The sequence below is a fragment of the Orcinus orca genome, chromosome 5 (assembly GCF_937001465.1).
Source record: "Orcinus orca chromosome 5, mOrcOrc1.1, whole genome shotgun sequence".
Classification (NCBI taxonomy): Eukaryota; Metazoa; Chordata; class Mammalia; order Artiodactyla; family Delphinidae; genus Orcinus; species Orcinus orca.
In genome coordinates, this window is record NC_064563.1 from 101158728 (window position 1) to 101184924 (window position 26197).

The window sequence follows — 26197 nt, forward strand, 5'->3', positions numbered from 1 at the left end:
CCGGACCGGGGCACGAACCCGTGCCCCCTGCATGGGCAGGTGGACTCTCAACCAGTGCGCCACCAGGGAAGCCCTCTGTACTATTTTTATAACTTCTTATGAGTTCAAAATTATTTCAAAAAATATTCTTATGGGTGATATAAGAGTGGGAAGAACCAAAAAAAAAAAAATTCTGACCTTTCTCAGCCTTTTATCCACAACATAAAATCTCATTAAGTTTATAGAATTTCAGTGAAAAAAAGATTATTGCCAAGAATTAAATGCCAAGCTAATCTGAGGTTCATGTGCCATGTTACCTAAAGAAAAATTATCAGCTAGGAAAGTCCTCATTAATATTTACTAACTATCTTTTAAACAATTACTCCAAAATATGCTATTATTAATGAGAAATTCATTAAAATGAAGAAGTCAAAATAACATAACAATCTAATAAAGAAGACTGGCAAAAGGCATTGAAACTATTTAAGTATAAGAAAATGCAGTTAGTACAATTATCAAACAAAATCCAACTATTATAAATATTTCTTGAAAGAAAATGTAGACAGTATAATTTAACAACAATAATTGTATGATAAATTTTACCAATAAAACCAGGAGACAAGAAGCAGCTAAACTGTATTCATTTTACTATCTTTAAAAGGGAGGAATCCTATATATAAAATAGATAACTAATAAGGACCTACTGTATAGCACAGGGAACTCTACTCAATATTCTGTAATAACCTATAAGTAAAGAATCTAAAAAAGAATGAATATATGTATATGTATAACTGATTCACTTTGCTGTACACCTGAAACGAACACAATGTTGTAAATCAACTATACTCCAATTTTAAAAAAAAGGGGAGGAATCAATACATATTGTTTTACTTTGGAAGTTGAAAATTGTATCTTATAAATTATATTAATGTTTAATAAACAAAAATAATAATGGGATGAAAATGTTCTAATTGGAGAAGGTTAAATAAAAGAAAATATAATTTATATGGCATAACATATAAAAAAAAGGAAGAAATCATGGATACATGTAAAAAAAGAAAATAAGATAACAGAATAAGATCAAACATACCAGTTTTGATAACCAATATTTAGCTATATAGATAAAAGTTTAACTTTTTAAATAAAATAGAAAAACAATGAGAAAATGATTTTAAAAACACAATCTGGGGACTCCCCTGGTTGCTAAGTGGTTAAGAATCCACCTGCCAATGCAGGGGACACAGGTTTGAGCCCTGGTCCAGGAAGATCCCATGTGCCATGAAGCAACTAAACCCATGCACCACAACTACTGAGCCTGAGCTCTAGAGCCCAGGAGCCACAACTACTGAGCCCATGTGCCACAGCTACTGAAGCTTGTGCACCTAGAGCCCGTGCTCTGCAACAAGAGAAGCCACCACAATGAGAAGCCCACACACCACATGAAGAGTAGCCCCAACTCACCACAACTAGAGGAAGCCCGTGCGCAGCAACAAAGGCCCAGTGCAGAGATAAATAAATAAATAAATAAATAAATTCTATTAAAAAAAATATAATCTAAATATATGGGATCTAAAAAAAGGTAAGTCAAAAACAAAGTGACATAGAAAGGTTAATGACAAAAGAACTAACATAGATTAGATAACATCGCATAAAAACAAATTAGAAGTTGCTACATTAATATATGGAAAATTAGATTTCAAGATAAAATAGGACTGAGAGTGACCTGTTATATTGATGAAAGTTATCAAGCACCAGAAATATACAACATCCATGAATTTTTAGAAACATGATAATACAGCATTAATTTGTATAAAGACAAACAGAAGAAAAACTGGTAGAAAAGTGTAAAAGGGAATTTCACATGCCTTTCTCTGGCTTTGATAAACAAGTTAAAGGTAAATAAGATTTTACAAAAGATAACTTGAAAACTATATCCCCTTGAAAAAGTACATATGTGACATATAAAAATATTGTCAGAAGATAATCTCAGTAAATATTAAATTGGAAATTTTTTTATACTAATAACAATCTTTGTAGGATTTTAGGAATTATCCCTTTGCTTTCAGGGTTAGAGGTCTGGAGCTTAAGAAGCAAGCTCTCACTAAGGAGTGTCTTTTCTTGCCTCATGTAGGTGGTCCAGTGATCACATTTGTTCACACAAATGATCCTGGTGCAGGGTGCGTAGTTTAGAAGAAGGGTACTTTCCACTGTCGTTAGGAATGTAAATTGGTGCAGACACTGCGGAACATGGTATGGAGCTTCCTCAAAAAAATTAAATATACAACTACCATATGATCTAGCAATTCCACTTGTGGGCATACAACCAAAGAAAAGAAAAACATTAATTCAAAAAGATACGTGCACCCCAATGTTCATAACAATATTATTTACAATAGCCAAGATATGGAAGCAACCTAAGTGTCCATCAACAGATGAATGGATTAAAAATCAAAGTATATCTCCCATAACTTTAAAAGAAAAAAAATGAAGATGTGGTATGTATGTACAATGGAATACTACTCAGCCATGAGAAGAATGAAATTTTGCCATTTTCAACAACATGGATAGACTTGGAGGGTATTATGCTTAGTGAAATAAGTCAGACTGAGAAAGACAAACACTGTATGATATCACTTATGTGTGGAATCTAAAAAATAAAACAAACTAGTGAATGTAACAGAAAAGAAACAGACTCACAGATACAGAGAACAAACTAGTGGTTACCAGTGAGGAGAGGGAAGAAGTGAGGGGCAAAATAAAGGTAGGGGATTAAGAGGTACAAGCTACTATGTATAAAATAAATAAGCTACAAGAATATATTTTACAACACAGGGAATATTTTATAAGAACTATAATCTTTAAAAATTGTGAATCACTATATCATATACCTGAAACTTACACAATACCGTAAATCAACTATACCTGAATTTAAAAAAAAATAAATTAAAAAAGAAGGGCACTTTCATTATATTGAAGTATAATTCACTCTGCCAACTCAGAAAAAATGGAACTCTATATAAAGAGGGAAAAGTCCTTGCAATATTTTTCATCAGAGTAAAAGGCAATGTTCACTATGGGAAGAGGGATAGAATAAGAAGCACAGAGAGAAATTCCTGATTTCAAGGTTAAGTCTTTCAATAATGCCTCCTTGTTTTATCTTAAAATTTTGACATCCCCCATGTATAATACACAAATACAAAATAATTAAAAAAAATCTTGTGAGGTCAAACAGAATTTTTATTTTCATCTACCATTTTGGTTCATCTATATGATTATTTTTGCCATGATGAAAATCAGAAGGTGACCATAATCCTTAGCCTAAATATTGAGCTTCTCTCACAGTAGATACTCCCAAGATGTTAACAGAATGGTTTCCAAAGAAAAAAAAGAATATAAATCTTCAATTCAGATTTTTTTAAACAAAGTATTAATGGAATTTTTTAAAAGATTTATTATTAAATATATTCTTGAGATAAGTCTCAAGGAATAAAAGTATCTTCAGTCCTATGTATGACTTATGTCACAAAAACAACTTTATATGGTTCTGCTCCTATCAAATCAACCCTCTTGCATATTAAAACTATAAACTCTGGACAAAATATTTTTTAAAACCTATATGAAGACATTGGAGGGCAAGCAAAAGCAGTCAGAAACTGGAAGAGGAATCTACACTTAAGAAAAAGGGAGTTCCACTGGGTAGGTTTCCATATTTTGTTTTGTGCTTAATATCTTTTAGCCTGAAGTCACACCATAATCAGCCCATGCAGGATGAGTAAACCTGGAGTTGAAACAGGCAGTTTTATTAGGTTGAAAAAACAGAAGACAGGGTTTAGGGCAACCACAGCAGATGGAAAGTAAGTAACAGTATGGATATGAATATCCAGGAGAAGACAGAGAGGAGGAGCTCCAGAGTCTGTTTATAAACTCTGCCCAAATGGCTGAGTAACCTCTGAATTACAAATGGTTGGGATGGACTCCGAGAAGCACAGGTAAGGCTAAAAACACTAAACAGAGATTTCAGCTGCCCACCCTAGGGAGAGATAGTTTTCAATTTTAGTCCAGCTAAGTTAATCGTATGGTAACTCCACTCTTGGTAGGAATATAGCAGAATGCAGAGTTGCGACGGTGTAGGATCTATAATGCTCTGGAAATAATTGAAATTACCAAACATATGAAAAAACAGAAAAACATGGCCCATACTATGGAAAAAAAGCAATGAATGGGGAATGTCCAAAATGACCCAGATGTTAAATTTAGCAAACAAGAAATTTAAAGTACTATTACAACATGCTTACAGATGTATTCATAGAGTACAAAAGAAAATGTACTCATAATGAGCCAAAAATAAGGAAATGTAAGCAAAATGTACTACAATAAAATATAACAAAACAAAAATTTGTAAACTATAAAGGTATAATATCTGAAATAAAAATCACTGGATAGGCTCAATAGCAAACTGAAGATGCCTAAAGAAAAAAATCAGTGTCCTTGGAGACAGATCACCAGGATGATCCAGTCTGATGAATAGCAAGGAGAAAGAATGAGAAAGAATGAACAGAGCTCAGGAACCTGAAGAACAATATTAAATTAACTAACATGTACTTACAGTCCCAGAAAGAGAGAAGAGAGAGAATGGGACACAAAAACTATTTGAAAAATAATGGCTGCAAATTTCTCAAATTTGATGAAAGACATAAATTAATAGATTCAAGAAGCTCAGCAATCCCAAGCAGAATAAATGCAAAAAATAAAATAAAATAATATCTGGGCACATTATAGTCAAAATGATAAAAGTCAAAAATAAAGGGAAAACCCTGAAAATAACCAGAGGAAAGTAACACATTATATAACAGGAGGAAAAATAATGCAAAACATTGAAGCTGTCTCATTAGAAACTGGAGCCAGTTTGTGAAATTACTTCTTCATAGTGCTAAAAGGAAAAAAAAACTCTGTCAAGTCATAATTCTATATCCAGTGAAAATGTCTCTCAACAATGAAAGCTAAATAAAGACATTTTTAGGTAAAAGAAAACTGAAAGAATTTTTCACCAGAAGATATATACTAAGAAATTCTAAAGGAAAGTTTTCAGCCTGAAGGGAAACAAAATCACATGGAAATTCAGATCTTCAAGAAGGGATTAAGAACAAGCAAAACCAATAACACTCCATTGTGGGGTTTATAATGTATGCACATGTAGTACATCAGACAACTATAACATAAAGGAAGGAAGAATAACACGTAAGCTTATACTGTTACAAGAGTCTTAAATTTTAGTGTAAGTGGTAAAATATTAACTCCGTTGAGTATGGAAAGTTAAGGATGTATAATGTATCCCTAAATCAACAAAATATATGCTGGGATATTGCTTAATAACCAACATATAAATTAAAATGGAATCCTAGTACTACTAAATTTACCCAAAAGTAGGCAGGAAAAGAGGAACAAAGGAATAAAAAATAGAGTGGCAACAGAAAGCAAATAGTAAAATGTTAGACATAAATTCATGCACATTAATAATTACATTAGCTCAAACAGACTAAACACTCAAAAGACAGAGATTGCCAGAATTGATAAAAGACCATCTACTTGCTGTCTGTAAGATACATACTTTAAATATAAAGGCACAGATAGGTTGAAAGTGAATGGATGAAAAAAATTGTATCATGTAATCAATATGCATAAGAAGGCCATATATCACATAAAGTAGACTTCATGACAAAGAGCATTATCAGAGTTAAGGAGGGACATTTCCAAATGATAAAGGGTCAGTTCATTCAAAGTCATAATAATCATAGGGCTTACCTGGTGGCACAGTGGTTGAGAATCTGCCTGCTAATGCAGGGGACACGGGTTCGAGCCCTAGTCTGGGAGGATCCCACATGTCACGGAGCAACTAGGCCCATGAGCCACAACTACTGAGCCTGCACGTCTGGAGCCTGTGCTCCGCAAAAAAAGAGGCCACGATAGTGAGAGGCCCGCGCACTGCGATGAAGAGTGGCCCCCGCTTGCCACAACTAGAGAAAGCCCTTGCACAGAAACGAAGACCCAACACAGCCAAAAATAAATAAATTAATTAATAAACTCCTATCCCCCAACATCTTAAAAAGAACATAATAATCATAAATGTCTATGCATCTAATAGCAGAACCTCAACACATGTGATGCAAAAATTGACAGAATTAAGGAGAGAATAAACAAATTCACAATCACAGTCGGAGATTTTAGCATTCCTTTTTCAGCAGTTGAGAGAACCAAAAATGTTGGTAAGAAAATCTGTACAGTACTAACAATCATCTATTGACATTTTTAGTACACTATACCCGACAACTACAGAATACCATTCTTTTCCAAGTTAAATGTTTTGTTCACCAAGATAGACCAAATGCTTATTAGTCCATAAAATCAGTCTCATTAAATTTAAAAGAATTAAAAGAAAAAAATTCAGACACAACTTACCAAGACTGAATCAAGATGTAATAGAAAATCTAAATGGAGCAATAATGAACAAGGAGATTGAGTCAGTAATTTAAAATCTCACAACACATAAAAGCCCAGGACAAGATGGCTTCACAGGTGAGCTATACCAAACATTTAAAGAATGAATACCAAACCTTCTCAAACTCTCCCAAAAAAAGTGAAGATGAAGGAACACTTGCAAACTCTTTACAGGGCCAGCATCACCCTAATACTGAAGCCAGATAAGGACACTACAAGAAAAGAAAATTACAAGCCATATTCCTGATGACCATAGATGCAAAATCCTCAATAAAATATTAGCAAACTGAATTCAAAAATACATTAAAAGGATCATACACCATGATCAAATGGGACTCAACTCTGGAAGCAAGAATGGTTCAACATATGCAAATCAATAAATGTGATATACCACATGAACAGAATGAAGGACAAAAATCGGGATCATTTCAATAGATGCAGAAAAAGTATTTAACAAAATTCAACATGCTTTCATGAGAAAAACTCTCAACAAATAAGGTATAGAAGGATTGTTCATCAACATAATAAAGGCCACATCTGACAAGCCCATACCTAACATCACACTCAATGGTGAAAATTAAAAGCCTTTCCTCTAAGACAGGAATAAGACAAGGATGCCCACTCTTGCCACATCCATTCAACATACTACTGGAAGTCCTAGTCAGAACAATAGCCAGGAAAAAGAAATAACAGGCATTCAAGTTGGAAAGGAAAAAATAATACTGTCTCTGCTGGCAGACGAAATTATCTTAAATATAGAAAACCCAAAAGACTCCACCAGAAAACCAGAACTAATAAATAAATTTAGTAAAGTTGCAGGATAAAAAAATAACATACAGAAATCAGTTGCAGGAGACCTTCAAGATGGCGGAGGAGTAAGACATGGAGATCACCTTCCTCCCCACAAATACATCTACACGTGGAACAACTCCTACAGAACACCTACTGAATGCTGGCAGAAGACCTCAGACTTCCCCCAAAAGCAAGAAACTCTCCATATACCTGGGTAGGGCAAAAGAAAAAAGCAAAAAACGAGACAAAAGAATAGGGATGGGACCTGCACCTCTGGGAGAGAGCTGTGAAGGAGGAAAAGTTTCCATACACTAGGAAGCCCCTTCGCGGGCAGAGACAGTGGGTGGGAGTGGGGGAAGATTCAGAGCCATGGAGGAGAGCACAGCAACAGGGGTGCAGAGGGCAAAGTGGACGGATTCCCACACAGAAGATTGATGCTGACCAGCACTCACCAGCCTGAGAGCCTTGTCTGATCACACGCTGGGGCGGGTGGGGGCTGAGAGCTGAGGCTCGGGCTTCAGAGGTCAGATCCCAGGGAGAGGACTGGTGTTGGCTGCATGAACACAGCCTGAAGGGGGCTAGTGAGCCACAGCTAACCGGGAGGGAGTCTGGGAAAAAGTCTGAAACTCCCTAAGAGGAGAGAGACCATTGTTTTAGGGGGCGCAAGGACAGGGGATTCAGAACACCGCTTAAATGAGCTCCAGAGACGGGCGCGAGCCCCAGCTAACAGCACGGACCCCAGAGACGGGCATGAAACCCTAAGGCTCCTGCTGCAGCCACCAAGAAGCCTGTGTGTAAGCACAGGTCACTATCCACACCTGCCCTCCCAGGAGCCTGTGCAGCCCACAATTGCCAGGGTCCCATGATCCAGGGACAACTTCCCGGGGAGAACACATGGTGCGCCTCAGGCTGTTGCAATGTCATGCCGGCCTCTGCCGCCACAAGCTTGCCCCACATTCCACACCCCTCCCTACCCCCAGCCTGAATGAGCCAGAGCCACCTAATCAGCTGCTACTTTAACCCCATGCTGTCTCAGCAAAGAACAGACACCCTCAGGTGAACTACACACACAGGCAAGGCCAAATACAAAGCTGAACCCCAGGAGCTGTGCGAACAAAGAAGAGAAAGGGAAATCTCTCCATGCAGTCTCAGGAGCTGCGGATTAAATCTCCACAATCAACCTGATGTACCCTGCATCTCTGGAATACCTGAATAGACATTGAATCACCCCAAAATTGAGGCAGTGGACCTTGGGGGCAACTGTAGACTTGGGATTTGCTGTCTGCATCTAATTTGTTTCTGGTTTTAAGTTTATGTTAGTTAAGTATTTAGAGTTTATTATCATTGGTAGATTTGTTTATTGATTTCGTTGCTCTCTTCCTTTTTTTCCTTTTATATATAGACTTTTTTCCTTTTTCTCTTTTTGTGAATGTGTATGCTTCTTTGTGTGAGTTTGTCTGTATAGTTTTACTTTAACCATTTGTCCTAGCATTCGATCTGTCCAGGTTTTTTGTTTGTTTCTTTGTTTTTAGTATAGTTTTTAGTGCTTGTTATCATTGGTGGATCAGTTTTATGGTTTGGTTGCTCTCTTCTTTCTTTCTTTTTTTATTACTTTTTGATTTATTTTTAATAATTTTTTATTTTAAAAACTTTTATTATATTTATTTTTCATTTCTTTCCTTCTTTTCTCCCTTTTCTTCTGAGCCATGTGACTGGTAGAGTCTGGGTGCTCTAGCCAGGTGTCAGGCCTGTACCTCTGAGGTGGGAAAGCCAAGTTCAGAACATTGGTCTATAAGAGACCTCCCGGCTCCAGGTAATATCAAATGGTGAAAGCTCTCCCAGACATCTCCATCTCAACGTTAAGACTCAGCTCCACTCAATGACCAGCAGGATACAGGGCTGGAAACCCTATGACAAACAAATAGCAGGACACAAACACAACCCCACCCATTAACAGAGAAGCTGCCTAAAATCATAATAAGGTCACAGACACCCCAAAACACAACACTGGACATGGTCCTGCCCACCAGAAAGACAAGATCCAGCCTCATACACCAGAACACAGGCACCAGTCACCTCGACCAGGAAGCCTACACAACCGACTGAACCAAACTTCGCCACTGGGGGCAGACACCAAAAACAACGGGAACTATGAACGTGCAGCCTGCAAAAAGGAGACCTCATAGTAAGTTAAGCAAAATGAGAAGACAGAGAAACACCCAGCAAATAAAGGAGCAAGGTAAAAATCCACCAGACCAAAGAAATGAAGAGGAAATAGGCAGTCTACCTGAAAAAGTATCAGAGTAATGATAGTAAAGATGATCCAAAATCTTGGAAATAGAATGGAAAAAATACAAGAAACATTTAACAAGGACCTAGAAGACCTAAAGAGCAAACAAACAATGCTGAACAACACAATAAATGAAATTAAAAATTCTCTAGAAGGAATCAATAGCAGATTAACTGAGGCAGAAGAACGGATAAGTGACCTGGAAGATAAAACAGTGGAAATAACTACTGCACAGTAGAATAAAGACAAAAGAATGAAAAGAATAGAGGACAGTCTCAGAGACATCTGGGACAATATTAAATGCACCAACATTCGAATTACAGGGGTCCTAGAAGAAGAAGAGAAAAAGAGAGGGACTGATAAAATATTTGAAGAGATTATAGTTGAAAAATTCCCTAATATGGGAAAGGAAATAGTCAATCAAGTCCAGGAAGAACAGAGGGTCCCATACAGGATAAATCCAAGGAGAAACACGTCAAGACACATATTAATCAAACTATCAAACATTAAAGACAAAGTAAAATGTTAAAGGCAGCAAGGGGAAAACAACAAATAACATATAAGGGAATCCCCATAAGGTTAACAGCTTATCTTTCAGCAGAAACTCTGCAAGCTAGAAGGGAGTGGCAGGACATATTTAAAGTGATGAAAGGGAAAAACCTACAATCAAGATTACTCTACCCAGCAAGGATCTCATTCAGATGAGATGGAGAAATTAAAACCTTTACAGATGAGCAAAAGCTAAGAGAATTCAGCATCACCAAGCCAGCTTTACAACGAATGCTAAAAGGAACTTCTCTAGGTAGGAAACACAAGAGAAGGAAAAGCCCTACAATAAAAAGCCCAAAACAATTAAGAAAATGGTAAGAGGAACATACATATCGATAACTACCTTAAATGTAAATGGATTAAATGCTCCAACCAAAAGAAAAAGACTGGCTAAATGGATACAAACAGAAGACTGATATATATGCTGTCTACAAGAGACACACTTCAGACCAAGGGACACATACAAACTGAAAGTGAGGGGACGGTAGAAAGTATTCCATGCAAATGGAAATCAAAAGAAAGCTGGAGTAGCAATTCTCATATCAGAAAAAATAGACTTTAAAATAAAGACTATTACAAGAGACAAAGAAGGACACTACATAAGGATCAAGGTATGAATCCAAGAAGAAAATATAACACTTGTAAATATTTATGCACCCAACACAGGAGCACCTCAATACATAAGGCAAATGCTAACAGCCATAAAAGGGGAAATCGACAGTAATACAATCATAGTAGGGGACGTTAACATAGTAGGGGACTCTAATCTGTCCACTTTCACCAATGGACAGATCATCCAAAATGAAAATAAATAAGGAAACACAAGCTTTAAATGATACATTAAACAATATGGACTGAATTGATAATTATAGGACATTCCATCCAAAAACAACAGAATACAATTCCTTCTCAAGTGCTCATGGAACATTCTCCAGGATAAATCATATCTTGGGTCATAAATCAAGCCTAGGTAAATTAAAGAAAACTGAAATTGTACCAAGTATCGTTTCCAACCATAACGCTATGAAACTAGATATCAATTACAGTAAAAAATCTGTAAAAACTACAAACACATGGAGGCTAAACAATACACTACTAAATAACCAAGAGATCACTGAAGAAAACAAAGAGGAAATCAAAAAATACCTAGAAAAAAATGACAATGAAAACACGATGACCCAAAGCCTATGGGATGCAGCAAAAGCAGTTCTCAGAGGCAAGTTTATAGCACTACCATGCTATCTCAAGAGACAAGAAACATCTCAAATAAAAAACCTAACCTTACACCAAAAGCAAACAGAGAAAGAAGAACAAAAAAACCCTTAGTTAGCAGAAGGAAAGAAATCAAAGATCAGATCAGAAATAAATGAAAAAGAAATGAAGGAAACAATAGCAAAGATCAATAAAACTAAAAGCTGGTTCTTTGAGAAGATAAACAGAATTGATAAACCATTAGCCAGACTCATCAAGAAAAAAAGGGAGAAGACTCAAATCAACAGAATTAGAAATGAAAAAGGAGAAGTACAAACTGACACTGCAGAAATACAAAAGATCATGAGAGATTACTACAAGCAACTCTATGCCAATAAAATGGACAACCTGGAAAAATAGACAAATTCTTAGAAAAGCAAAACCTTCCAAGACTGAACCAGGAAGAAATAGAAAATATAAACAGACCAATCACAAGCACTGAAATTGAGACTGTGATTAAAAATCTTCCAACAAACAAAAGTCCAGGACCAGATGGCTTCACAGGCGAATTCTATAAACATTTAGAGAAGAGCTAACACCTATACTTCTCAAACAATATCAAAATATAGCAGAGGTAGGAACACCCCCAAACTCTTTCCATGAGGCCTCCATCACCCTGATACCAAAACTAGACAGAGATACCACAAAAGTAGAAAACTACCGGCCATTATCACTGATGAACATGGGTGCAAAAATCCACAACCAAACACTAGCAAACAGAATCCAACAGCACACTAAAAGGATCATACACCATGATCAAGTGGGGTTTATCCCAGGGAGGCAAGGGTTCTTCAATATATGCAAATCAATCAATGTGATACACCATATTAACAAATTGAAGAAGGAAAACCTTATGATCACCTCAATAGATGCAGAAAAAGCTTTTGAGGAAATTCAACACCAATTTATGATAAAAACTCTCCAGAAAGTGGGCATAGAGGGAACCTACCTCAACATAATAAAGGCCATATATGACAAACCCACAGCCAACACCGTTCTCAATGGTGAAAAACTGAAACCATTTCATCTAAGATCAGGAACAACACAAGGTTGTCCACTCTCACCACTATAATTCAACATAATTTTGGAAGTTTTAGCCACAGCAATCAGAGAAGAAAAAGAAATAAAAGGAATCCAAAGGCTTCCCTGTTGGCACAGTGGTTGGGAGTCCGCCTGCCGATGCAGAGGACACGGGTTCGTGCCCCGGTCCGGGAAGATCCCACATGCCGCGGAGCGGCTAGGCCCGTGAGCCATGGCCGCTGAGTCTGCGCGTCTGGAGCCTGTGCTCCGCAATGGGAGAGACCACAACAGTGAGAGGCCCGTGTATCACAAAAAAAAAAAGGAATCCAAATTGGAAAAGAAGAAGTAAAGCTGTCGCTGTTTGCAGATGACATGATACTATACATAGAGAATCCTAAGGATGCTACCAGAAAACTACTAGAGCTGATCAATGAATTTGGTAAAGTAGCAGGATACAAAATTAATGCACAGAAATCTCTTGCATCCCTATACACTAATGATGAAAAATCTGAAAGAGAAATTAAGGAACCACTCTCATTTACCATTGGAAAAAAAGAATAGAATACATAGGAATAAACCTACCTAAAGAGACAAAAGACCCGAATGCAGAAAACTGTAAGACACTGATGAAAGAAATTAAAGATGCTATGAACGGATGGAGAGACATACCAGATTCTTGCATTGAAAGAATCAACACTGTGAAAATGACTATACTACCCAAAGCAATCTACAGATTCAATGCAATTCCTATCAAATGACCAATGGCATTTTTCACAGAATTAGAACAAAAAATTTCACAATTTGTATGGAAACAAAAGAGACCCCGAATAGCCAAAGCAATCATGAGAAAGAAAAATGGAGCTGGAGGAATCCAGCTCCCAGACTTCAGACTAAGCTACAGTAATGAAGACAGTATGGTACTGGCACAAAAACAGAAATATAGATCAATGGAACAGGATAGAAAGCCCAGAGATAAACCCATGCACATATGGTCACCTTATTTTAGAATAAGGAGGCAAGAATATACAGTGGAGAAAAGACAGACTCTTCAATAAATGGTGCAGGGAAAACTGGACAGCTACATGCAAAAGAATGAAATTAGAACACTCCCTAACACCATACAGAAAAATAAATTCAAAATGGATTAAAGACCTAAATGTAAGGCCAGACACTATCAAACTCTAGAGGAAAACATAGGCAGAACACTCTATGACATAAATCACAGCAAGATTCTTTTTGACCCACCTCCTAGAGAGTTTGAAATAATAACAAAAATAAATAAATGGTACCTAATGAAACTTAAAAGCTTCTGCACAGCAAAGGAAACCATAAACAAGACCAAAAGACAACCCTCAGAATGGGAGAAAATATTTGCAAATGAAGCAACTGACAAAGGATTAATCTCCAAAATTTACAAGCAGTTCACGTAGCTTAATATCAAAAAAACAAACAACTCAATCCACAAATGGGCCGAAGACCTAAGTAGACATTTCTCCAAAGAAGATATACAGATTTCCAACAAACCATGAAAGGATGCTCAACATCACTACTCATTAGATAAATGCAAATCAAAACTACAATGAGGTATCACCTCACACCAGTCAGAATGGCCATCATAAAAATATCTACAAACAATAAATGCTGGAGAGGGTGTGGAGAAAAGGGAACCCTCTTGCACTGTTGATGGGGATGTAAATTGATACAGCCACTATGGAGAACAGTGTGGAGGTTCCTGAAAAAACTAAAAATAGACTACCATACGACCTAGCAATCTCACTACTGGGCATATACCCTGAGAAAACCATAATTCAAAATGAGTCATCTACCTCAATGTTCATTGCAGCTCTATTTACAATAGCCAGGACATGGAAGCAACCTAAGTGTCCATCAACAGATGAATGGATAAAGAAGATGTGGCATATATATACAATGGAATATTACTCAGCCATAAAAAGAAATGAAATCAAATTATTTGTAGTGAGGTGGATGGACCTAGAGTCTGTCATACAGAGTGAAGTAAGTCAGAAAGAGAAAAACAAATACCATGTGCTAACACATATCTATGGAATCTCAAAAAAAAAAAAAGCTTCTGAAGAATCTAGTGGCAGGACAGGAATAAAGATGCAGATGTAGAGAATAGACTTGAGGACATGAGGAGGGGGAAGGGTAAGCTGGGACAAAGTGAGAGAGTGGCATGGACATATTTACACTACCAAATTTAAAATAGATACATTTTACATAGCACAGGGAGATCAGCTCGGTACTTTGTGACCACCTAGAGGGGTGGGATAGGGAGGGTGGGAGGGAGCCGTGAGAGGGAGGAGATATGGGAATATATGAATATATATGTATGGCTGATGCACTTTGTTTTAAAGCAGAAACTAACACACCATTGTAGAGCAATTATACTCCAACCAAGATTTTAAAAAAAAGAAAAAGAAATCATTTGCATTTCTATACACTAACAACAAACTACCTGAAAAAGAAATTAATAAATCAATCCCACTTACAATAGTATAAAAAACAATGTAATACTTAGAAATAAGTTTAACCAAGGAAAAATCTATACACTGTAAGCTATGACACTGATGAAAAAGCCTGAAGAAGACATAAATCAATGGAAAGGTATCTGTGTTCTTGGACTGGAAAAATTAATACTGTGAAAATTTCCATACTACCCAAAGTAATCTAAAGAGTCAATGCAATCCTACCAAAATTCCAATGGTATTTTTCACAGAAACATCTATCCTAAAATTTGAAAAAACTATCCTAAATATTGAAATCATTATCTTGAAGGGAAAACTGCACACCCATGTTCACTGCAGCATTATTCACAATAGCTAAGATATGGAAATAACCTAAATGTCCTTTGATGAATGAATGTGTAAAGAAAATTCATGGTAGATACATGCAATGGAATATTATTCAGCCATAAAAAAGAAGGAAATCCTGCCATTTGTGACAACATAGATGAGCCTGGAGGGCATTACGCTAATTGCTATAAGCCAGACAAGAATGACAAACACATGTGGTATCAGTTACATGTGGAATTTTTTTAAAGCAAATTTCATAGAAACAGAAAATAGAATGGTGGTTGCCAGGGGCTGGGGGGAGAAGTAAATGGGGTAGTATAGGTCAAAGAGTACAAAGTTTTAAACTATAAGAAGAATAAGAACCCAATGTACAACATGGTGACTATAGTTGATAATATGGTATCATGTACTTAAAAGTTGCTGAGTAGTTAAGCATTTTCACCATACACACACAAAATATTTAACGATGTCTTTAAAAATAATACAAATGAACTTATTTACAACACATAAATAGACCCACAGACATAGAAAACAAACCTATAGTTACCAAAGGGGATAACAGGATGGGGGGAGATAAATTAATTGTTTGGGATTAACATGTACACACTACCATATAAAAAATAGGTAACCAGGGACTTCCCTGGTGGTGCAGTGGTTAAGAATCCTCCTGCCAATGCAGGGGACACGGGTTCAATCCCTGGTCCAGGAAGACCACACATGCCATGGAGCAACTAAGCCCAGGAGCCACAACTACTGAAGCCCGTGTGCCTAGAGCCCATGCTCTGCAACAAGAGAAGCCACCACAATGAGAAGCCCATGCACCGCAACGAAGAATAGCCCCTGCTCTCCACAACTAGAGGAAGCCCACATGCAGCAACAAAGACGCAATGCAGCCAAAAAAAAAAAAGGTAACCAGCAAGGACCTACTGTATAGCACAGGGAACTATGCTCAATATCTTGTAATAACCTGTAATCGAAAAGCATGTGAAAAAGTGTTTATTTATTTATTTATTTATATAAAAAACGGAATCACTTTGCTGTATACCAGAAACTAACACAGCATTGTAAATCAACTATACTTCCACTATACTTTAATTAAAAAAAAAGAAAAAAAATTAACTATGTAAAGTGATGGATGTGTTATTTTGATCATTCTATATGTATATGTGTATCAAATCATCAAGTTGTACATTTTAAAATATACAGTAATAGTTGGCAATCATTCCCAATTATTCCTCAATAAAGTTTTTAAAAAAATAAGATAATCATAAAATTTCAAAAAAGAGAGAAAGAAGAAATTAAGCCAACCCCACAAGGTCCAAGCTCCAGGGATCACTGTAACATTGACCATATAACCACGGTGAGGTGCTGTGAACCTGCTGCATGGCAGAAAGGCAAAGGAGGTGCCTCCCAAGCTAGCTGCTCAACAAAATCTCTTCTGCTCAGAGAAGAGGGACTAACATTGGCCAACTCCATTGCAATTATGTTCCATGAACTCCAGTACAGGAAAGGATATAGTAGGTAAGTCATAAAAAAGTTTTTCTTCCCCTTTCCTTAAAGTGTATTAAAAATAGAGTCACCCAAAATTAACTAAGTAATGACCTTCAGGGAGTTTTAAGATAAGAAAACTTTGGTCCAGGCGATATCATCTCCGCCACTCCATAGTCTACTACTTTCAGATTAATCCACACCATACCTGAGTAGTGTTGAAAAGGCAGAATAAGTAGCTGAAGGTGACCCTGATGCCATCATCATCCATTAGCATTAAGTATGCCAGAATCCAGGTAACTCTAAAAACGACTGCAACAGATAACGTGCTAAGAAACTTCTTTAGGATTGAAAACTTCTTTGTGCTAAGTAAGAGAAAACAAGAAAGGAAATATGGTTCATTCAGGTTTTTACTTATTAATATCATTGTTACCCTCCTACTGAAAATATGTATTCAGCTCCACATATACACTGTTCATTAAACAATATTATGCCTCAGGTGGAAAAACCTATGTCACTCTGAATAAAAGAGAGAAAGAGAGAAAGAGAGGAAGGAAGGAAGGGGGAAGGGTGGAAGACAGTGATATCTGCTTAAAAGCTCAGGCATAAACAGTTCCTGAAATACTACTGCAGGCAAATTTCACATAGAATTAACTTTTTCTTTGGAACTGAATTTGATGTTAGCGATTATAACTACTGGATCAGTAATTCCTATTTTGGGCATCTGGGACCGTCCCATGTCATAAGTTAATATCAGAATGAAAATTTATTAAAGCACAAAGTGACCTTCTTCCCTGTCATGCTAAGTCTATATCCCTGGAACCTAAGCTTGGCCATATGACTCACTTTGACCAGAGGGACATTAGCATTTGTTCCACAAAAAAAGTCTTGAAAGCATTCCACTCATCAGGGCGTGTTTTTTCTTATTGCTCTTTGGAATCCTGAGAGTACTATGTTAAGAGAGAGACCACATGCAGCAGAGGCGAGCTTTCCCAAATGAGCAGTTCCCACTCAATACCAACCAACCAACAACCATCAGACATGAAAGTGATTCATCCTAAGTTATCTACCAGCATTCAAGCCAGCCAAAACCAAAACAACTACATGATCGACACTCAAACTTATGACAAGTAATAAATATTTATCATTCTAAGCCATTGAATTTGGGGGTAATTTGTTATACAGCAAAAGCTAACTGATACATAGAAGATAATTTGTTAAACAATTAAATTGTAACCTGCTCTTCACTGTAACTAAGCTAATTTAAGAACCATGAGTTGCCAGTCAAAATTTTGAAACATTACAAATTTGTTTGATGTCTGTGGCCAAAATGATATTGCTTTGTATAAAAGAAATATAACTTAACTTACAATTAGGCTAACAAGACTTCACCAAGGTTTTTCTGCATTGTTAAGAAAACATAGGTTTGAATGATTATCAGTGATAGGCTTTTCTCCACATTTTTCCCCTCAATATGGGTTATCATCCATATAGGAAAGATGGTACTCTTGATTGGTAAAGTACATGTTTAAGATTACATTCCCACTAATGATGGCTGTTTTCACCCATCTGTTCATTCAAAATGGATCTATATGGTGACCAACAAAGTTCACAGATGTACTTATAGTAAGTCTACTTGGGTTAAGAAGAGTCTTGTAGAATTAAGCCTGAATTCACAGCCTCATTAGCACTGTGTTCTAACCAATTCATGCTGTGGGATGTGGAGGTGAGGGGAGTGTATGTGTTTAATAGCTTCTGTTATTTGTCTCTCCAACTGAAAGCTCTTTCTGTATATTAGTGATGACAATGAAAATGCTTATTGGGGTCAGAAAAGTTACAGAGAGGAAAGAAGCAGTCCACATGGGAACTGATAGACCAGAGAGCACATGCCCCATCTGCAGGGAATGTGGGCCCAATGTTGCCCAATGTTCCAATTTGTATATGTTTGCAACAAATTTTTAAAAATTTAAAGCTGTTATGTGATTCAGGCAACACATGTAAAATATAACCTACAGTTACTAGTTTCTAAAATGAAAATACAGTGACCAGCATCTCCTCACAACCCTCTCATATTTTTAATTATTCAAATCTGATTTCATGAATATTGGGGATTGGGGGATACATTTTTTTTCTTGAAGTCTTTGGGTTGGGTTTTTAGTTAGGCTCATACAGTGCAAAAGTATCTTAGGTAATGCAATAGACTCACATTGTAGTCTTGATGTTGGAAGATGAGAAGATCCACCTTCTGAGACAAAGTTTAAGAGAAAATCTGTCCTGCAAACCACATATCCTTGCCATTTCCCCCAAATCTGAAAACTCTTCTAGGAGCTGTGGATGTATTCCTGTGCTATATTTAGTACTACATGAGCCATGCCTTCCAGCTTCTGATTCATTGGGAATCTTAGCTCTTCAGATTCTGATTATTCTTCCACAGCACTTTGACTACAATGACAATAAATATAACAACATTGCTAATGAGGATAATGGTCACAGGTATGATGAATGACCACAACAATGGACTTGTTATCAAACCACTGCTTTCTTGAGTTGCCAGCCAGCAGCTGTGGAGAGAAAAGAAATGATTTCAGCAGACTAAGAAAGCAGAGAAAAGAAATGATTTCAGCAGGAAGAAAGGTATACAAACTCTTCTCTATGCTGTTCACACCATTGACATTCACTCGACTGAAAGACCTGCTAAAAGTCAATATCTCTTTGCCTTCTATATATTAGAGATGATTTTCAAGAATTCAACCAAGTAGAAAAATTAAATGCATTGATTCTGCCAAATTTCTCTGTGAGACAATATGGGCTAGTGGAAAGAAAGTGGGCTTTTGAGTTAGGCAGTCCTGAATATAAATGTCACTGTCTGTCACTTACTAGGTTTCTGACTTTAGTTAAGTTACTGTTTAATTTTCTTTTTGACTATGTAGCACACTCAGATGGCTCAAAATTTTAAAGGTACAAATCATCATAGAGAGACAAGACCCCTCCTACAACTATCCCTAGTCACCAAGCTTTTATCTCTGGCGGTATTCAATGTTTCTTGTGTATACTTCCAGATTTAGACTATGCATACACCAGCAAATGTATATTTTTTCCTGATTTTGAAGCAAAGGATAACATGATACTTCTATACCTTACTTAAAAACACATCTTGGAGATCATTCCATATCAGAATATAAAGATTATCCTCATAATTTTTTATGGCTGCATATTATTCCATTATTTAATTATACCATAAATTATTTAAACTGTCTCTTATTAATAAGCATTTTTTAAAGTTTAATGTTTAAAAAATATTTGAATAGTTCTTTAACCTCATTGCATCTGTTTTTGTTTTTGTCTTTTTGTTATTGTTGGTGGTAGTTTTGGTGGTATTCTTTTCCTCATCTGTGAAGTGTAGTAATCATCTCCTGGCATTGTTGTAAGAATAAATTCATTCATTTAATAAGTATTTACAGAGTACATGCTATGTACCAGACATTGTTCTAGATAACAAGATATTAGCAGTGAATGAAAAAACAAACTGCCTTTCTTTAGTGAATTTATTCTAATGCAGAAAATAAATAAAACTAATGAATTAATAAGATATATACTATAACAGAAGTTAGCAAGTGCTGTGAAGAAAAATAAAGTAGGTAATGAGGGTAGGTATTACTATGTATATGTATACGTGTGTCTGTGTGTCTGTGTGTGTGCCTGGCGGACCAGGGGAGGAAATGTTTCATTTTAATAGAGTGGTCAGGAAAACACTTATGGAAAAAAATATTTGAGTAAAGATCTGAAGTAGATGAGGGGGAAGGGTGTTCTAGGCAGAGGGAACAGCAAGTGCAAAGGCTCTGAGTTGAGAGCGTAAGCAAAGAGGCCAGTGTGGCTAGAACAGAGTATGAAGTAGATGGAATTAGTAAAAGGATGCAAATTATGTCAGGGCTTTATAGGTGACTGCATGTACTCTTGGCAAGAAGGAGAAACTTGACATGCTTGGTCTTTAGTTTTAAAAGTATTACTTTAGCTAGATGCAGGGATAAAAGAAGAGCACATGCCAAAGGAGAAAAACAGCTAGGAGTCTACTGCAATAATCAGGTGGCTTGGAACCAGGGAGAGGAGATGTTGAGAAATAGTCTGATTCCAGATATGTTTAAAGGTAAAACAAAAGGGGACTTCCCTGGTGGTCCAGTGGTTAAGACTCCATGCTTCCAATGTAGGGGGCATGGGTTCGATCCCTCATCAGGAGACTAGATCCCACATGCCATGACTAAAAGCCTGCATGTGGCAACCAAAGATTCAACTAAGATCACGCATGCCACAATGAAGATCCTGCATGCTGCAACTAAGACCCAGCGCAGCCAAATAAATAAATATATATATATATATTTTTAAAAAGTAAAGCAAAAGGATTTATTAATAGGTTAGATGGGAGATATAGGAGAGTTAAGAGTGAATACAAAATCTTTGGCTTGAGTACCTGGAAGGATGGAATTACTGTTAACTGAGTTGGCGAGGATGATGAGAAGAGCAGGTTTGGGAGGGAAGACCAGGAGATGTCTCATCACTTGTCCAGCCAAGTGAAGGTGTCAGGTAGGCAGTAGGTATTAACAAAATAATGTGAGAAGCCCTGGTATTATTTGGCAATCAATTAATGTCTGTTTTCTTTCCCTTGTAGGTAAACACCATTATTATACATGCCAAAGGATTTCTAAGCTGTTTTACATTGGAATGTTGTTACAATTTAAATTATTAGAAATCATATTTCTAATCTGAATGATCTAGAAGGAAATTGGAATGATTACAGATCTCTGTAATGAATTTTAAAAATGAAAAGGAGGAGATTGTTTCAAGATGGTGGAGTAGAAGGAGGTGCAGTCACTCCTTCTTGAGAGAGCACCAGAATCACAACTAACTGCTGAACAATCATCTACAGAAAAACACTGGAACTCACCAAAAAAGATACCCCACAACCAAAGACAAAGGAGAAGACACAATAAGATGATATGAGGGGCACAAGCACAATAAAATCAAATCCCATAACCATTGCGTGGGTGACTCACAAACTGGAGAACAATTATAACACAGAAGTCCACCCACTGGAGTGAAGGTTCTGAGCCCCACATCAGGCTTCCCAACCTGGGGGTCCAGCAATGGGAGGAGGAATCCCCAGAGAATTGGACTTTGAAGTCAGGCAGGATTTGACTGCAGGACTTCAACAGGACTGGGGGAAACAGAGACTTCACTCTTGGAGGGCACACACAAAACCTTGTACACACCAGGACCCAGGGGGAAGGAGCAGTGACTCCATAGGAGACTGAACCAACCTACTTGCTAGTGTTGGAGGGTCTCCTGCAAAGGCAGGGAGGGGGTGGCTGTGGTTCCCCATGGGGATAAGGACACTGGCAGTAGAAGTTCTGGGAAGTACTCCTTGGTGTGAGCCCTCCCAAAGTCCACCATTAGCCCCACCAAAGAGCCTGTAGGCTCCAGTGCTGGGTCGCCTCATGCCAAATGACCAACAGGGAGAGAACACAGTCCCACCCTTCAGCAGACAAACAGATTAAAGTTTTACTGAGCTCTGCCCACCAGAACAACACCCAGCTCTACCTACCACCAGTCCCTCCCATCACGAAGCTTGCAAAAGCCTCTTAGATAGCCCCATCCACCAGAGGACAGACAGCAGAAGCAAGAAGAACTACAATCCTGCAGCCTGCAAAACAAAAACCACAATCACAGAAAGATAGACAAAATGAAAAGGCAGAGGATTATGTCCTAGATGAAGGAACAAGATAAAACCCCAGAAGAGCAACTAAATGAAGTGGAGATAGGCAACTTTCCAGAAAAAGAATTCAGAATAATGATAGTGAAGATGATCCAGGACCTCGGAAAAAGGATGGAGGAAAGAATCGAGGATCTCCTCGATTAAACATCAAGAAACATCAAGAAATGTTTGTTAAACATTTGTTTTTTAACAAATGTTTTAACAAATGTTTGTTAAACATCAAGAAATGTTTAACAAAGACCTAGAAGAACTGAAGAACAAACAAATAGAGATGAACAATACAATAACTGAATTGAAAAATACACTAGAAGGAATCAATAGCAGAATAACTGAGACAGAAGAACAGATTAGTGACCTGGAAGACAGAATGGTGGAAATCACTCCCACAGAACAGAATAAAGAAAAAAGAATGAAAAGAAATGAAGATAGCCTAAGAGACCTCTGGGACAACAAATGCACCAACATTCAAGTTATAGGGGACCCAGATGGAGAAGAGAGAGAGAAAGAACCTGAGAAAATATTTGAAGAGATTACAGTAAAAAATTCCCTAAAATGGGAAAGGAAATAGTCACCCAAGTCCAGGAAGCACAGAGACTCCCAGGCAGGATAAACCCAAGGAGAAACACACCAAGACACATAGTAATCAAAGTGACAAAAATTAAAGACAAAGAAAAATTATTAAAAGCAACAAGGAAAAAACTACAAATAACATACAAGGGAACTCCCATAAGGTTAACGGCTGATTTCTTAGCAGAAACTCTGCAGGCCAGAAGGGAGTGGCACAATATATTTAAAGTGATGAAAGGGAAGAACCTACAACCAAGAATACTCGACCCAACAAGGCTCTCATTCAGATTTGATGGAGAAATCAAAAGCTTTACAGACAAGCAAAAGCTAAGTGATTTCAGCACCACCAGACCAGCTTTGCAACAAATGCTAAAGGAACTCCTCTTGGTGGGAAAGAGACTAGCAACTTAAAACAACCTTGTACATACATAGACTGCTATATCAGAACCTCATGGGAACAGCAAACCCCAAAGCTACAATAGATAACCATACAGAAAAGAAAAAGCAACCCAAACACAACACTAAAGATGGTCATCAAACCACAAAAGAACAAAACAGGAAGGAAAGAAAAAAGACATAAAACAACAAACCCAAAACAATTAAGAAAATGGCAATAGGAGCACACATATCGATAATTACCTTAACTGTAAATGGATTAAATGCACCAACCAAAAGACGTAGACTGACTGGATATGAAAACAAGACCCGTACATATGCTGTCTACAAGAGACCCACCTCAGACCTAGGGACACATACAGACTGAAAGTGAGGGGATGGAAGAAGGTATTCCATGCAAATGGAAATCAAAATAAAGCTGGAGTAGCAATACTCATATCAGACAAAATAGACTTAAAAATAAAGACTGTTATAAGAGACAAAGAAGGACACTATGTAACGATCAAGGGATCAATCCAAGAAGAAGATACAACAATTGTAAATATATATGCACCCAACATAAGAGCACCTCAATACATAAGGCAAATGTTAACAGCCATAAAGGAAGAAATCGACAGTAACACAATAATAGTGGGGGACTTTTAACACTCCACTTTTGTCAATGGACAGATCATCCAGAAAGAAAATCAACAAGGAAACAAAGGCCTTAAATGACACATTAGATCAGATGGACTTAATTGATATTTATAGAGCACTCCATACAAAAGCAGAAGAATACACATTTTTCTCAAGTGCACACGGAACATGCTCCAGGATTGACCACATCCTGGGCCACAAGGGAGCCTCGGTAAATTTAAGAAAATTGAAATCATATCAAGTATCTTCTACGACCACACTATGAAATTAGAAACAAACTACAAGAAAAAACTATAAAAACCACAAACGCTTGGAGGCTAAGCAATATGTTACTCAACAACAAATGGATCACTGAAGAAAGCAAAGAGGAAATCAACAAATACCTAGAGACAAATGAAATTGAAAGCACAATGATCCAAAACCTATGTGATACAGCAAAAGCAGTTCTAAGAGGAAAGTTTATAGCAATACAATATTACCTCAGGAAACAAGAAAAATCTCAAATAAACAACCTAACCATACACCTAAAGCAACTAGACGAAGAACAAAACCAAAAGTTAGTAGAAGGAACGAAATCATAAAGATCAGAGCAGAAATAAATGAAATAGAAACGAAAAAAACAATAGCAAAGATCAATGAAACTAAAAGCTGGTTCCTTGAAAAGATAAACAAAATTGATAAACCTTTAGCCAGACTCATCAAGGAAAATAGGGAGAGGACTCAAATCAATAAAATTAGAAATGAAAAAGGAGAAGTTACAACTGACACCAGAGAAATACAAAGGATCATAAGAGACTACTATATGCAACAGTATGCCAATGAAATGGACAACCTGGAAGAAATGGACAAATTCTTAGAAAGGTACAGTCTCCCAAGACTGAATCAGGAAGAATTACAAAATATGAGCAGACCAATCGCAAGCACTGAAATTGAAACTGTAATTTAAAAACTCCCAACAAACAAAAGTCCAGGACCTGATGGCTTCACAGGAGAATTCTATCAAACATTTAGAGAAGAGCTAACACCTATCTTTCTGAAACTGTTCCAAAGAACTGCAGAGGAAGGAGACTTCCCAAACTCATTCTATGTGGCTACCATTACCCTGATAACAAAACCAGACAAAGATACCACTCAAAAAGAAAATTACAGGCCAACATCACTGATGAACATAGACACAAAAATCCTCAGTTGCTAGTATTTTACTAGAAATTCAAATCCAACAATACATTAAAAGAATCATACACCATGATCAAGTGGGATTTATCCCAGGGATGCAAGGATTTTTCAATATCCACAAATCAATCAGTGTGATACACCACATCAACCAATTGAAGAATAAAAACCAAATGATGATCTCAATAGATGCAGAAAAATCTTTTGACAAAATTCAACACCCATTTATGATAAAAACTCTCCAGAAAGTGGGCATACAGGGAACCTACTTCAACATAATAAAGGCCATATACGACAAACCTACAGCTAGCATCATATCAATGGTGAAAAGCTGAAAGCATTTCCTCTAAGATCAGGAACAAGACAAGGATGCCCACTCTCACCACTTTTATTCAGCAGAGTTTTGCAAGTCCTAGCTATGGCAACCAGGAAAGAAATAGAAATAAAAGAATCCAAATTGGAAAAGAAGAAGTTAAAATGTCACTGTTTATAGATGACATGACACTATACATAGAAAATCCTAAAGACACTATCAGGAAACTGCTAGAGCTCATCAGTGAATCTGGTAAAGTTGCAGGCTACAAAATTAATACACAGAAATGTGTTGCATCTATATACACTAACAATGAAAGATCAGAAAGAGAAATTCAAGAAACAACCCCATTTACCATTGCATCAAAAAGAATAAAATATCTGGGAATAAACATACCTAAGGAGACAAAAGATCTGTACTCTAAAAATTATAAGACACTGATGAAAGAAATTGAAGACACAAACAGATGGAAAAATAAACCATGTTCTTGGATTGGAAGAATAAATATTGTCAAAATCACTATACTACCCAATGCAAACTACAGATTCAATGCAATCCTATCAAATTACTAATGGCATTTATCACAGAAATAGAACACAAAATCTTAAAATTTTTATGGAGACACAAAAGACCCTGAATAGCCAAAGCAATCCTGAGAATGAAAAATG

General features: G+C 36.9%; 1 protein-coding gene across 1 annotated transcript in view; it reads right to left on the reverse strand.

The window, feature by feature from the left end:
* ADGRG7 (adhesion G protein-coupled receptor G7) overlaps positions 1 to 26197 on the reverse strand; it is a 65442-nt gene that overhangs the window by 11368 nt on the left and 27877 nt on the right. The window contains 2 exon segments of the mRNA XM_033433306.2: positions 16886 to 17045; positions 19086 to 19238. Coding sequence (XP_033289197.1) covers positions 16886 to 17045; positions 19086 to 19238 — 313 coding nt within the window.